Source organism: Sinocyclocheilus rhinocerous, unplaced genomic scaffold (genome assembly GCF_001515625.1).
Source record: "Sinocyclocheilus rhinocerous isolate Xijiao unplaced genomic scaffold, SAMN03320098_v1.1 scaffold564, whole genome shotgun sequence".
Classification (NCBI taxonomy): domain Eukaryota; kingdom Metazoa; phylum Chordata; class Actinopteri; order Cypriniformes; family Cyprinidae; genus Sinocyclocheilus; species Sinocyclocheilus rhinocerous.
Genome location: NW_015645070.1, coordinates 2,238,744 through 2,252,081, shown reverse-complemented (window position 1 = coordinate 2,252,081; position 13,338 = coordinate 2,238,744). Strand labels below are relative to the sequence as shown.

Below are 13,338 nucleotides of genomic sequence, written 5' to 3'. Positions count from 1 at the left end.
TTAAAACAAGTATTTTTTAGCCTGAGCAGGAGATATAAATTAATTTTAGTGTGTTATTTAAAATTACAATGAAATTACAATAAACATCCTTATTCATAATTCTAATTTAGAAAAAAACGAAATTAGCATCAATATGTGCCAACTTATGACATTTAATGCCTCGCTGGAATGTCAGGGAACACGTTATGATGTAATGACTGAATCTTTTTTTGTAACCAGCGTTTGCAAAAACTCGGAAATGAGTCGATCTTCTCCTCGCCGCAGTGCACTGTGAAAGTGTTCCGGTGGTGTCCGTTAGGGGGCAGTGGCGGGTGCGCACGGATCCCGTCGGCATTAGAAGAAGCAGGCGGAGTTCCGCACGCTTTAGGAGGGTTTTAGCTGTTCGGGAATAAAAAGTGAAACTTTTCCGACATCATGAACGGATCCGCACATAGCGCGCTGAGCGGTGAAGAAATAACGCTGAAAAGAGGCCCGGCTGGTAAGTTTGGCTGTCTTCGACTTCCCCTGCTCTGTTGGAGCTGTGCAAACAGAGTTCATCCTGGCGGTTCGGTTCTGCTCGGTCGGCCCGCTCCCGCAAGAAATGCTGACATAACTGGCGCCGTGAACCCGAACTGATAAGTTAATCCGGTCCCGAATGTGCTCTGCAAACGATCAAATCGGGTTTATTCAGAGGCGTTTTTGTTGTTATGAAAGCGAAAGTTCAGTTGAGATCAGACACAGCACAATACGCCATCAGCATTATGGACCGACATATAAAAACGGACACATTTCTGACAGATTCAATCACACTATAGATGGCTGTTATTGAAGTTTTTCATGAGTAGTGGGTCTGGTTCCGGTCCATTATTTCAGTTTCTGAGAGCTGAGAGTCTCAGCTGCTTATTGACATTGATTAAACTGTTATATAATGCGTTGTTGGTGCGTTGGACTGCTTTGATAGCCCCTGGACTTTGACTTGTGATTAAATAGTATGAGTGTAAAACAATAGCAGAGACATAATAAGTCATCAACACTATGGGTCAAAATAGTCTGTTTAAATAATAACGTTACCAGACCCATTTTGCATTACATCACTTGCTCACTCTATAGACTATCAAATTGTCAGTATTGGAAAGAACATGTCCTGTTTTTAGTCCCCCATAATTTAAATGATATTTAGACCCCTTTACTGATATAATATTTACCACCATATCTGGTGTAAAACTGTCCACTAATATGCAGTGAAGCATGACTGCTAAATTTAGATCTTTTTTTTTTTTTTTAATTCCAGACTCTGTTGTCTACCAAACATATTTTGATTTATATTGAATAAATTACATTTTAATGTGGGCATGCTATTCTTTATTTAGTTTTTAAATACATATTATATATGTTATTGTGGTGGATTCATACATGTAAAGGTTGTTTTTTTACCTCGTAATGTTTAATCAGAAGGCCATGGTTATTCTGGTGAAAATGACAGACATCAGGTGGTTCTTTATCTACTTCATAATTTCAAACAATTTTTGATTACTAATTAAAGGAATAGTTCACACAAAAATGAAAATTTGCTGAAAATAATTTACTCACCCTTGAGGCATCTAAAATGTAGATGAATTTGTTTCTTCATCAGAACAGATTTGTAGAAATTTTGCATTACATCACTTGCTCACCAATGGATCCTCTGCAGTGAATGGGTGCCGTCAGAATGAGATCCAAAACAGCTGATAAAAACATCGCAATAATCAACACGACTACAGTCCGTCAATTAATGACTTTTGGACGTAGGCTTGCTGCGATAGACGGTGTTTTCGGTTATACCGGTGTTAAGCCGCAACACCGGTTACGTCATTTGCCTACCGCGGCACCGCCCCCCACCGTCTTTTTTATTTTTTTATAGTAACAAAAATCATTTAGCCTAGTTCAGTTAGAGGATAGACACTGTTAAAAACTAAACGCTCAATGCAGCGTGCCGAACCGTGCACGGACGACAGTGCACCACGGAGCAGGAGTCAGATTTTATTTATCACGTGAGGAGAGTGAGTCGAGCTGACTGACAAGAGTGAGGTGAGAAAGACAAGACGATGGCAGAAGATTGTTTAGAAAGGAAATGCAAAGGCGCCTGTTTGGCAATATTTTAGATTTTGAAAAGCCTATTGACTGGAAGTTTTTTTTTAAACATTCGTTTCTTATTTATTTGGTTCCACAGTGTTTGCTGATTACTTTATTTAAACTTTGTGTATTTTATTTATTTTATTTTACATCAAGGTGCAAGGTGTGCCTCCAAGCTTTCTTATTCGTTTTGCTAATAAACATTCTATGTTTCTTATTTATTTGGTTCCACAGTGTTTGCTGATTTTCAGTTTTATATACCTATTTAAACTTTGTGTAGCCTAAGTAATTTGTTATTTTATTAGGCATATATTGTGTATTTTTATTCGTTTTGTTAATAAAAGTTCTGAGTTTGATGTTGTTGTTGCTTGAATTGAATCAACGCCGAATTGCCACTAATTTGAAAGTAAAACGCTCACGGCGCTTTTTCAAGCAATTTGAAAGCCAAGAAATCCGAGAAAGAGGGAAAACTCAAACGAACAATTGCTTGACGCCGAATTGCGAATTGCTGCTAATTTGAAAGTGAAAGTAAAATGAGCATGGCACTTTTACAAGCCATTTGAAAGCGAAGAAAAGAGGGAAACCCAACCGAACTAACACCCCCCCCCAACGGTGATACCGGTATTACCGGTGTTGTCACACGTCGATTAACCGGTGGGAAAATTTCCTCACCGTCACAACCCTATTTTGGAGTGAAAAGCAGTGTGTTTGTAATTAACAATTGCATCATTAAGGTGTTTTAACTTTAAACTGTCGCTGCTGGCCAGAATTTTCTCTTCTGATTCAGACGAGACGACTAACATTTTTTACATTATACATCAATTAGGCCTAAATTATATTATTAGTAAATCATAGCTTTTGTGGTAGATATGAAATGTGTTGTACTGCAAGGATTGCATTTGACAGTGATATCTTCCATGTGTCTGTGTGTGTTTAAAAAGTGGAATAAAACCCTTCTCTCTTAAGAAGTGATGTCTGGCTGGGATCATGTCTGTTTCTTCCCCTTCCCTATTTTTTCTTCAGAAATCACATTAAGGCTGTCTGAACGTATTTCAGGCTCAGTTTAATCATGTAAGTAAGTTCAAATACGTGCTGTGTGTAACATCCTCTCTCTCTCTCTGTCAGGTCTGGGGTTTAATATAGTGGGTGGAGTGGACCAGCAGTATATTATGAATGACAGTGGAATCTATGTGGCAAAAATCAAAGAAAACGGAGCGGCTGCACTGGATGGACGTCTGCAGGAGGGAGACAAAATTCTTGCGGTAAAACCACTGTAATTTACTGTACATAGTTAACAAATCGTACTCTACTAATACTTAATGCTTGACAATCTCTATACTTAACTGTGAATCAATACTGCCGCTTCACTGCATAACAGCGCGACTGTACGAGTGATTTATTGTAAATCAATGCTCACTTTAATCCTGTGGCTGACCCTATTCACCTTAAATGCAGATCTTTAGAATAATGATGCTACAGCATTGCACATTTTTTGTTGTTGCGTTGTGTTACCAGAACAAAAGTGGGTAAATTTTTCTTTTCATATATATATATATATATATATATTTAAACACACAGTGGTGGCATATTTAAGAGGTTTCAATTGTTTTTGTTGAATTGGCCATTACAATACACATAAAACGAACTATTGCTGGAACTACCTGCGACGGAAAGAAGGCATGGGATAACATTAGTGTTGAAGTTCTCAGGAAATATATTGACACTATGCCAGAGAGATATGCTGCATTGCTGCAAAAGGTGGACATACCAAATATTATTTATATAAGTTAAAAGTGGATAAAACGGTACGACTCACTTCATCTGATATTTGTTGTGCTCAGAGCAACCATCTGCATGTTTCATGAATATTATGAAATGAAATCATGTTTAGGAGGCAAAAAAAGTCAATATTTTCAGATCTGTCAGTTCATCTGTGTTCTAACATTTTTGGCCACCTGTGTGCATGTATATTTGTATATGTGTGTGTAATTATTATAATTTTTTTTTCAAAGATTTGTGGTCGTTAACTGTTTTTAAATATTAAGTAATATGCTGCCAATATTGTACAATATTTTTACAATAATGAACTGTTTTCTATTTTAAAATGCAATTTATTCCTGAGGTGTCAAAGCTGAATTTTCAGCAGCTATTACCCAGAAATATTACTTCAGAAATCATTCTAATATGTTGATTTGCTGCTGATACATTTTTTTTCTGGATTCTTTGATGAATAGTAACGTCTTTAACTGTCACTTTTCAACAATTTAATTAATCCTTGTTGACAAAAAAAACTTGCCAACCCCAAACATTTTAACAAAATATAGTGTATATACAAAATATGTGACCCTGGACCACAAAACCAGTCTTAAGTAGCACAGGTATATTTGTAGCAATAGCCTAAAATACACTGTATGGGTCAAAATTATCGATTTTTCTTTTATGCCAAAAATCATTAGGATATTAAGTAAAGATCATGTACCATGAAGATATTTTGTACATTTCCTACCGTAAATATATCAAAACTTAATTTTAAGGACTTCATTTGGACAGCTTTAAATGTGAATTAAATGTCAATATTTCGATTTTTTTTTTGCACCCTCAGATTCCAGATTTTTTTACAAATAGTTGCATCTTCAGCCAAATTTTGTCTTATCCTAACAAACCATACATCAATAGAAAGCTTATTTATTCAGCTTTCAGATGATGTATACATCTCAATTTCTAAAAATTGACCCTTATGACTGGTTTTGTGGTCCAAGGTCACATTTCAAAATATTAAGGAAAGTAATAAGTCTTGATATGACTACTTTAAAATGAATAGTGTACATTTCATTGTTTTTGTTTTTTTTATGTAGATAAATGGCCAGAAGTTGGACAATCTGTCACACAGTGCAGCAGTGGAGCTGTTTCGGTCTGCAGGGGAAGATGTGCATCTTCGCATACAGCAGGGAGTAAGTGCTGCAGGCTATGGCGATCGTGATGTTGATAACATCTCTGAGAATTGCCAGTAAATTAATCAGCTTCACTGACATGTGTTTATGTCTACAGCCTGTCATGCAGAACGGCCCCACCAGCTCTCGTGCCGATGGAGAATCTTCATCTGCTTTTGGCACGTGGACAATGTATACTGTAGCTGCCCTGGCAGTAATAACAGCAGTAGGTTTCATTGCTTACAAACGCCTTCAGCTGCACCCCCGGGGGTCCCGGGGCCCGTTTTAACCCATCACATGATTACATGACATTTTACAGACAAAATCTTTTTTTCTTTTTGTTTTGAACCGTTTCTGCTGAGGGCCCAAACATTAACAGGGAGCGAAAATGGAAACCAATTAATGTTAGCAGAACTTGCAAATTTTCTTTGTTTATGCCATGTTATGAACACACACTTGTAGCTATAACAGGTTTTCACAATTCATTTGGTGATAATCATTGGTGCTTAACCAGAATACCCAGCATGCCTGATGACATTGCATGGTGGAATAAGGGAACAGGGATGATGAGCACAGTGTTTGGATCAAGAGCTGCAGAAATCTCCATAATCTGAATTAGACAGAGGGACCACAGGCAGGAGACAGAGGCCGAGGTGGAACTGTGTTTCTGGGCAGAAGACAGGCCCACAGAGGAGTGATTTTTCTCATCTTGTACCTCCGGAGCGCTGGAATGAGCCCGGGGTGTGCCATTAGATTTTTTTTTAGGTCTTCTCAGGTATCTGCTTGTGCAAGAGTATGTTTGAAAGCGTGCATGATGTGAATGGAGTTAACTTTTTTCATTTTTAATACTTTAATTTCTCACTCATCCAAGTTCAGACATGCAGGATGCATTTCTGTGGCTGCAGTAGTGATGGGGGAAGTGAAGACATTTAGTTTTGGCCTTGTATTTGCTCTTCCTCCCTCAGGGGAAAAAAACTAGAGGTGGCACTTGTTAGAATTCACAATCAGAATGAAAATGTAATATTGTTGATATTGTATATGGCTTGTGTTTCTGGAATCGTCTCGTCTGGTACACCAATGGTTTTCTGCACTTCTTTCAACTCATGCCTTGCCACATTGAGCTGCTGGTCTCAGTGCTGCTCCCTGTCTGCAGTTTTAGGGGCGGCAGCTTGTGCTGTTTCTGTAATATCTGTTCTGTAACTGACAAAGTTGTGTTTGTGTTATCATGGCAGTTCCTCTCCAGGTCTGTGTGGATGAAACCACGTGTAAAGTCTTCATGAAATGCTCATTTACTTTTCACAGTTAGAATAATGTTGCCATTCACATGCATCATGCACACATTTATGTCTGTGCTTCTCAGTGAAATGTGTATATAATAAAAACAATTCAAATGGCTCAAAAGAATGTGGTGACACTTCATCTCTGAGTGCTTTTTTACATTAAGTTGTTTAAATGAAAATGAATTAATAATAGTGTTTATAAACATGAACCTAAATTGATACATGCTATAAAAATTAAGATTAGTGATGATAAAAACAATTTATGTTTGATAAATGTCTCTATATTTGATTATTTGATGTTACGTGGCTGGATACTTTCCGGACAGCTCTTTGTGTGTGTGTGTATATGTTATACTATATATATATATATATATATTTGTAAATAAAAATGACAGTAAATGCCAGCCAATTACGTAGACCTGTTCAACTGCTCGTTAATGCAAATATTTAATCAGCCAATCACATGGCAGCAGCTCAATGCATTTAGAAATGTCAAAACAATCAAACTGAGTATCAGAATGGGGAAGAAAAGTGATTTAAGTTACTTTTAATTTGGCATGGTTGTTGGTATGCCACCATAACCATGACTATATTGTCTGCAGATTCAAAATATTTTGTACTGTGAAAAACCTAGAAGCTTTCTTTGGCTCATCAGTTTCTTTTGTTAGGGATGGATGAAATGCAGAGAACTCTCTGTATCTCTGTCCCATTCAGATGATTGACTCAGGATAACATGCTGTCTGTGTGTGTGAGTGGATGGACTGCTGCTGTCTCTCTGTCTAAATGGATAGACTGCTGTCTCTCTGTCTGCTGTCTGAGAGCGGAAGCAGATGCCTTTGACAAATGAGTACTGGTATTTGCATGTTTGTGTGTGTCAGCGTCTATGTCGGTGTGTGTATTAGTCCTCCTCATCAGAAATCAATACACTCAAAGGCAGCATTGGCTGAATGCACTTAAAGTAGGAGAGAGAAACAAAAGAGAATGATAATGCAGTACTTCCTCCAGAGTCTAATATTATATTACAGCACATGGCTGAGACAGAAAGGGTGGTGGCATCAGCATGCTTAATGATACAGGCTATTTACAATAAACATTTGGGTTATTTACAACATTTAAAACAAAGGTTGGGGATTCAGTATGGGATATTATAGGATATTATACACATAGGAAGCACATACTATAAACCTAACAGTGCAATTTTGCTCAGACACCATCAATCAAATACTAAACCTGAAGGCAGACAGCCTCACCATGTTATGGGTTACACGCGTATTGAGCATCAAAGCTAACTCCTATCCTCTCTCTGTCACAAATAAACCATGAGAGTAATGAGCACTATCTCAAATGAGCTCCTACACTGTCAAAAAATGGTTAAATTCATGGTAATTGTGGCCAATCAAACATCATAAGCTGACACTAAAATGCAGCAAACATTAAACGACAAAAATACTATATAAATCCCTCCATTGTGCATAACTGATAGTAAACATAAGAAGAATCTAACATTTTAAATGAACTCTAAACAAAAGTGTTTCTGAGACTTATCTATCTAAATATATATATATATATATATATATATAAACAGTGTATAAAAGTATAAATCACCTTGTATTTTGGGTTAAAGACGAATAGAAGAATATACATGTTATGTATTTATATATTATATATGTTAGGAAATTATAAGTTCATGCAGACTTTTTACTTCTAAAACCTATGATTTACAGTAAAATCACATGTATTTTCTTTTAAAATATAATTTAATTTTAATGTTTTTTAATGCATTAGCTTTTATGGTAAGTTTAACAGTTTTTCCTGTAGCATTTTACTTTCTTTTTCCATTAAAATCATAAACATTTTTACAGTAGCTACAGTTTATGTTTGTCAGTCATGGCAAGCATATTCTTCGGATGCACATTAAACATAATGTAAGAAGATGTGTATCTCAAAATACAATTAGACCTATAAATAATAATTATGTTCATAAGCAGTAAACACAAAGTTTAGCTCTCGGCGTAGAGAGCAGAATCATGTTATTTGTAGATCGGAATAACGCATTGCCCCCGCCCCCGCCCCGATATAACGCTCGGCGCGGATGGAGCTAGGGGGATGCTGGATGCGCTGCGTACCGAACATGATGATGATGATGATGTAATAATCGCACGCTCCGCTGGTTCTAGTACACACTAGAATCCTCACGCTCAAGACCCGGCCAGAGTGATGTCATCATCAATACCGTGAACCGTGCTTAGGAATTTTCACCCCGCGTCCGTGCTGCTCAGCGCGGCCTCCATGAGGACAAACCCTGCGGCGCTGATGGCTGTTGCGGTCGGGACTGCAGCAAGCTCCCTTCAGCATCACAGCTGCGACCCCTGCGCTCAGACAAGCGGCAAAACCCGTGCCACCGAAACACGAATATCTGGAATGGAATATCTGTCGTCTTAACGGGATTTCAAACTCCGGATGTGACTGACAGCCAGTCGTTGTGCATCACCGATCATCTGCGCCCTTTTAGGACTTTTTTGGTTAGTGTCTACCCTTGAAAATCGGTGAGATCCGTCTTACTAGGTGCTTGTACTCTCTCCCCCTCGCGTTTACCGGACACTGTCCGCGCGGTGCGCACCCGGAGGCCACAAGTGCCTGTTTTTCTCCCGCTAGATTCACCATTGATGGAAACTGATGCCCTGTTGCCTTTCCTCGCCCGTTTCTACCTCTGCAGCCGCTGTTTCTCTTTTAGTAACGCGACTAGGCCCCCGAGCCCCGCTAAACATCTCACATAATGCTTTTTGATGTCGGCGTAGCGACTTTGCTGTGTGTTTTTTAATCTTCTCGGGAACCGACACCCGGGTGCGCGAGGAGGGCAGCTGTCTCGAGAGCAATAAACGCCGGTTATTTTAAGGGACTGCGCGCGCTTCTCTCTCAGGATGGCAAATGAACCCGTTATTCTTAATGTGTATGACATGGTAAGCTCATTAATCATTTCGTCTTTCATCCTCTACACTGGTTACCGTCAACCTCTCTCTTTCTGGCTCTAATTTTGTGTAATTTTGCATGCAACAACAAATGTTAGGATGAACTATCAATGCATTGATGAAGACTTTAATATCTGGGTGGTCACGGTGTAGTGATAAAGAGTCTGGGCCGCTGACACAGAGGTTTCATTTTGAAAGCACGACTACAAACCTACTTTGCCTAGGTGTGATAATTGTGATACTAAGCATTGACAGCAGTATTGATGTGCGAGTCCAGAGCCGAGATGAGAGCGCGTGTGTTTCTCCTCCCGTGCTGGAGGAGGCGCTGTCACTCCATTGAATTAAAACACTTTACAAGTACAGAACACTTGTGGTCACAGATCTATAATATATAAATAAACATATACATAAATAGAGGTCAGTGATTTTGTTAGGCCTAATCCTATTTTTTTTTTTAGCTTTTTATTACATACTACTTTTCACAATGTACTAAAATCATGTCTGTAAATTTTATGCAATATTATGTCATAAAACATCAAGAAAATGACTTAATGAGTACATATAAGTGGACACTGTGGTGTTTATCACTTTATTTTACATTTACATTAAATCAGAAAGGGTGGGGGTATGCTAGTATTTTTTTCTGTGTACATTAAATCATGTTCTGCATGTTCTATTATTCATGAAGGGCAGCTGGTGCACTTTTTGGCCTCACACAGACACATTTTCTCTGAATATTCACCCCTCCCCCTCCACTTTAAGGCTTATATTGTATAGTGTGTGTTAGGGTTGTGTAGAATTCATTGATTTTAATGCCTTATCGCTAACAAGATGCTCTATATATAGATATCAAATTTACTATAATTAAAATATGATTATATGAAAATCTCTTTCTCCCGTTTGCTCTTTTAGTACTGGATAAATGAATACACCTCCACTCTGGGTATTGGAGTCTTCCACTCAGGAATAGAGATTTATGGCAGAGGTACAGTGACCAATTAACCTTTTGCTGTTATTTAATTATTTTATGTTTTTTAAATTTTTTTCCCATCAAACTCTAGACCTCTACTGGAACCTTGGTCCGATTTGTAAAGAACTTGAAAAAGGCTGTGTCAGCTACAATTAGTAGACATGGTAGTTGTTAGACGTTTTGTCTATATATTTAGAGTTCCGAATAAAACAAAATATTATGACAAAATGAGAGTAAAAATAATTACGAAGTGAATTAGCAGCTGAATATGAATGATCATTATAGCCACATTTAAAGGGATAGTTCACCTTCAGTTGCTGGTCCCCACTGACTTCCAGAGTACCATATACTATGTATGTCAATGGGGACCAACTGAAGGTAAACTATCCCTTTAAGTAAGGTGACATGATATGGCATCACTATACTTGCTTGTTGCTGTACATGTTTTTATTCATTCAACTCAATTTCTGTATCATCTTTCTGCAATCTGAGCCTTGTCACTAGCAATTAAATGCATTATGTACCGTGTTAGCTTTGCAAATGGCTTGACTTCACCTACAAGTGGCAGTGGAGTGTTGTCTATGTCTGTAGTGATGGAACACAACAGAGGAAGAAACACGCTGTAGCCAATTAGTGAAGCCTCTGATCTGAGTCATAAAGTGACAGAGAACATGCTGTCTTTTTAAACTATTTCTTTCTTTTTTTATCCTTTCACACACACACTGCTCAGCAGCAGCATTGATACAGAGCAGACGTAGGCAGCTCTGAAGACTGAGTCATGATTCATTGGGATTTTTAGAAAGCTTTAGGCCCTGTCCACACGAACGCGGTTATTTTTAAAACCGCAGCTTTTTCTACACGGTCAGGCCGTTCGTCCACACGCAAACGCAGCACCAGGTCACTGAAACCGAACATTTTTGAAAACAGGGTGAACATTTTCAAAAACTCCGGTTGCAGTGTTGTCGTGTAGACAGCGAAACCGGCGTTTTTGGCGTCGGCGCCTGCGCTGTTATCTCTGCCTACTGGAAACCTTTTCAGGCTTCTGATTGGCCAACATGGCTTTACGGTTGAGATTACATCGCCACCTGTTGGTTTGGCATGCTCTTAACAGTGCTTCATAGCATGCGTTTGTGTTTTCATGTGGATGGAGATTTTTTTTTAAACGGAAGAAGGAAAAACTCAATTTTTAAAAATACCCATGTACATGTGGACATGGCCTTAGCTTCTCACTAATAAAGTGCTGCAGGAATGACATATTTTTGTAGGCCAAAGTCCGGAAACGAGTTAGCGTTGATCTGCAAAACAATTGTCGTTACTGCAGTGCTCTATACACATTTAAACATAAAAAGAAATTGCTCTGTCAGCCTGTCTCTGTAAAACAGGGATTAAACTGTTAAATATAACTATTGTAAGTAATACTGCAAATATTCTAAAGTCAGTATGAAACAGACATTGTGACCATCTTTTCTTCCTTGTTGTAATGTATATCCGATTAAAAAAGCTTCACAAATGACATTTTCCAGACATTATACTTATGAAATTCCTAAGTGACAATCAAAAGATTTTCAAACCCCCGTTTTAATGTTTGTTATTTTGTTCCCTGTAGAGTTTGCATATGGCGGCCATCCGTATCCCTTCAGTGGCATTTTTGAGATCAACCCTGGAAATGCCTCAGAACTGGGGGAGACTTTCAAATTCAAGTGAGTTTTTCACATATACACACACATTTAAGCCACAAAAAAAAAAAAACTCACAAGTTGTGTTTCTTCTCCAGAGATGCTATAGCTCTGGGTACGACAGACTTTGCAGAGGAGGACATTGATAAAATAATGGAGGAGTTGGGAAAGGAGTTCAAGGGGAACGCCTACCACCTGATGCACAAAAACTGCAACCATTTTTCTTCTTCGCTGTCTGAGGTCAGTATACTCCCCTGTTTTGATAGGACTGGGCTGTATGCAACTTCACTGACTGGTGACATTCTACATTCCCACCTCATTTTATTCTCTCTTTCTCTGTCTCTAGTTGCTGTGTGGTAGAGAGATCCCACGCTGGGTCAATCGATTGGCATATTTCAGCTCCTGTATTCCATTTCTGCAGAGTTGTCTGCCTAAAGAGTGGCTCACACCCGCCGCGCTCCAGAGCCATATCAGCATGGGCCTTCGGAAGGAGAACACACACTCACACACACACGATTCCAGCGACGATGAGCCCTCGTCTGCTATGGAGGCGGCCGCTGGAACATCACACAGCTGCAGGCACACCCGCGTGTGATCTTACATATATATTTACACGCAGTATTACACTAATTTGAACACACATACACTCCAACCTCTGATCCTGCTGCTACAGCGCCTCCTGCTGGACTGGATGAACACCAGACCTCATGGCCTCTCTGAATGAGGAAATCAAAGTCATGTTTTTCAGTAGAACCTACAGGGATTTCAAAACCTTGCAGTGGTACTCTTAAAGTTTTAGAATTGTTTGATTTTTACTAAGATTTTAGGGAAATGAAAACAGTGTTTGCCATTTAGTGTTCTCTCTCTTATAAGTACATAGGACAATATGAATGATGGGCGATCATAATGGACTGCCCCCTGCTGGTGTGTGACAACACTACACTACAGGCCCCTTCTTCATAAATCCTGAACTTTTTTCTTTTAATCCCATCTGGATGTTTTCCAGATTTAGCCGAGTTTGCTGTGTATTAAATTATTTTCTATTTTGTGATGGAATAAGCGTGTCATCTGAAGAAGAACTTACATTCCTAACCTTATTTTTTTTCCTCAGTGAATTTAGTAATATTAATCTGCTTTAATTTAATTATATGATGTCAAACTAATGCCATCTTTGGTTTACATTCATTTAATTTTAGCTCTCTTTTTATATTTTAGTGCAAGGTTTGCAATTAATTTACACTAAAATGGGCAGATGACACCACTGACAGCAGTTGGAAATTGCAGCCTTATAACGGTAAGCCATTGATATGCTGGACTCAACTGAAACAAAACACCCTTGTTGTCCAGTCATCGAGGACACAAAGGGGCCATTTGTGAGGGTGATGTTGGGGGGGGGGACGTGTGGGTGGGGTCTGCACATCA

General features: G+C 38.7%; 2 protein-coding genes across 3 annotated transcripts; both read left to right on the top strand.

Annotated features, from left to right (window-relative positions):
• The first annotated feature begins 270 nt into the window (after window positions 1-270).
• Window positions 271-12,728, top strand: synj2bp (synaptojanin 2 binding protein). 2 transcript variants are annotated; one of them, XR_001636066.1, is made up of 5 exons: window positions 271-478; window positions 3,217-3,353; window positions 4,947-5,042; window positions 5,140-5,953; window positions 12,716-12,728. XR_001636066.1 is itself a non-coding variant. In XM_016508734.1 (4 exons), the coding sequence occupies exons 1-4, from the start codon at window positions 415-417 to the stop codon at window positions 5,308-5,310; spliced, it is 468 nt and encodes a 155-aa protein (XP_016364220.1). In that variant the 5' UTR covers window positions 271-414; the 3' UTR covers window positions 5,311-6,424. The 2 variants fall into 2 exon arrangements, 1 of the variants encoding a protein (XP_016364220.1); XM_016508734.1 differs by lacking the exon at window positions 12,716-12,728 and having other exon boundaries at window positions 5,140-6,424.
• LOC107705434 (desumoylating isopeptidase 2) lies at window positions 9,087-12,698 on the top strand. The gene is made up of 5 exons (XM_016508733.1): window positions 9,087-9,261; window positions 10,183-10,255; window positions 11,847-11,940; window positions 12,015-12,156; window positions 12,263-12,698. The coding sequence occupies exons 1-5, from the start codon at window positions 9,223-9,225 to the stop codon at window positions 12,509-12,511; spliced, it is 597 nt and encodes a 198-aa protein (XP_016364219.1). The 5' UTR covers window positions 9,087-9,222; the 3' UTR covers window positions 12,512-12,698.
• Window positions 12,729-13,338: the final 610 nt, after the last annotated feature.

Coding starts and splice junctions, on each gene's coding strand:
- synj2bp (XM_016508734.1), top strand. CDS start 415: ATGAACGGATCCGCACATAGCGCGCTGAGCGGTGAAGAAATAACGCTG. Junction 479..3,216: donor GCTGAAAAGAGGCCCGGCTG/GTAAGTTTGGCT, acceptor TCTCTCTGTCAG/GTCTGGGGTTTAATATAGTG. Junction 3,354..4,946: donor AGGGAGACAAAATTCTTGCG/GTAAAACCACTG, acceptor TTTTTTATGTAG/ATAAATGGCCAGAAGTTGGA.
- LOC107705434 (XM_016508733.1), top strand. CDS start 9,223: ATGGCAAATGAACCCGTTATTCTTAATGTGTATGACATG. Junction 9,262..10,182: donor TTCTTAATGTGTATGACATG/GTAAGCTCATTA, acceptor TTGCTCTTTTAG/TACTGGATAAATGAATACAC. Junction 10,256..11,846: donor AATAGAGATTTATGGCAGAG/GTACAGTGACCA, acceptor TGTTCCCTGTAG/AGTTTGCATATGGCGGCCAT.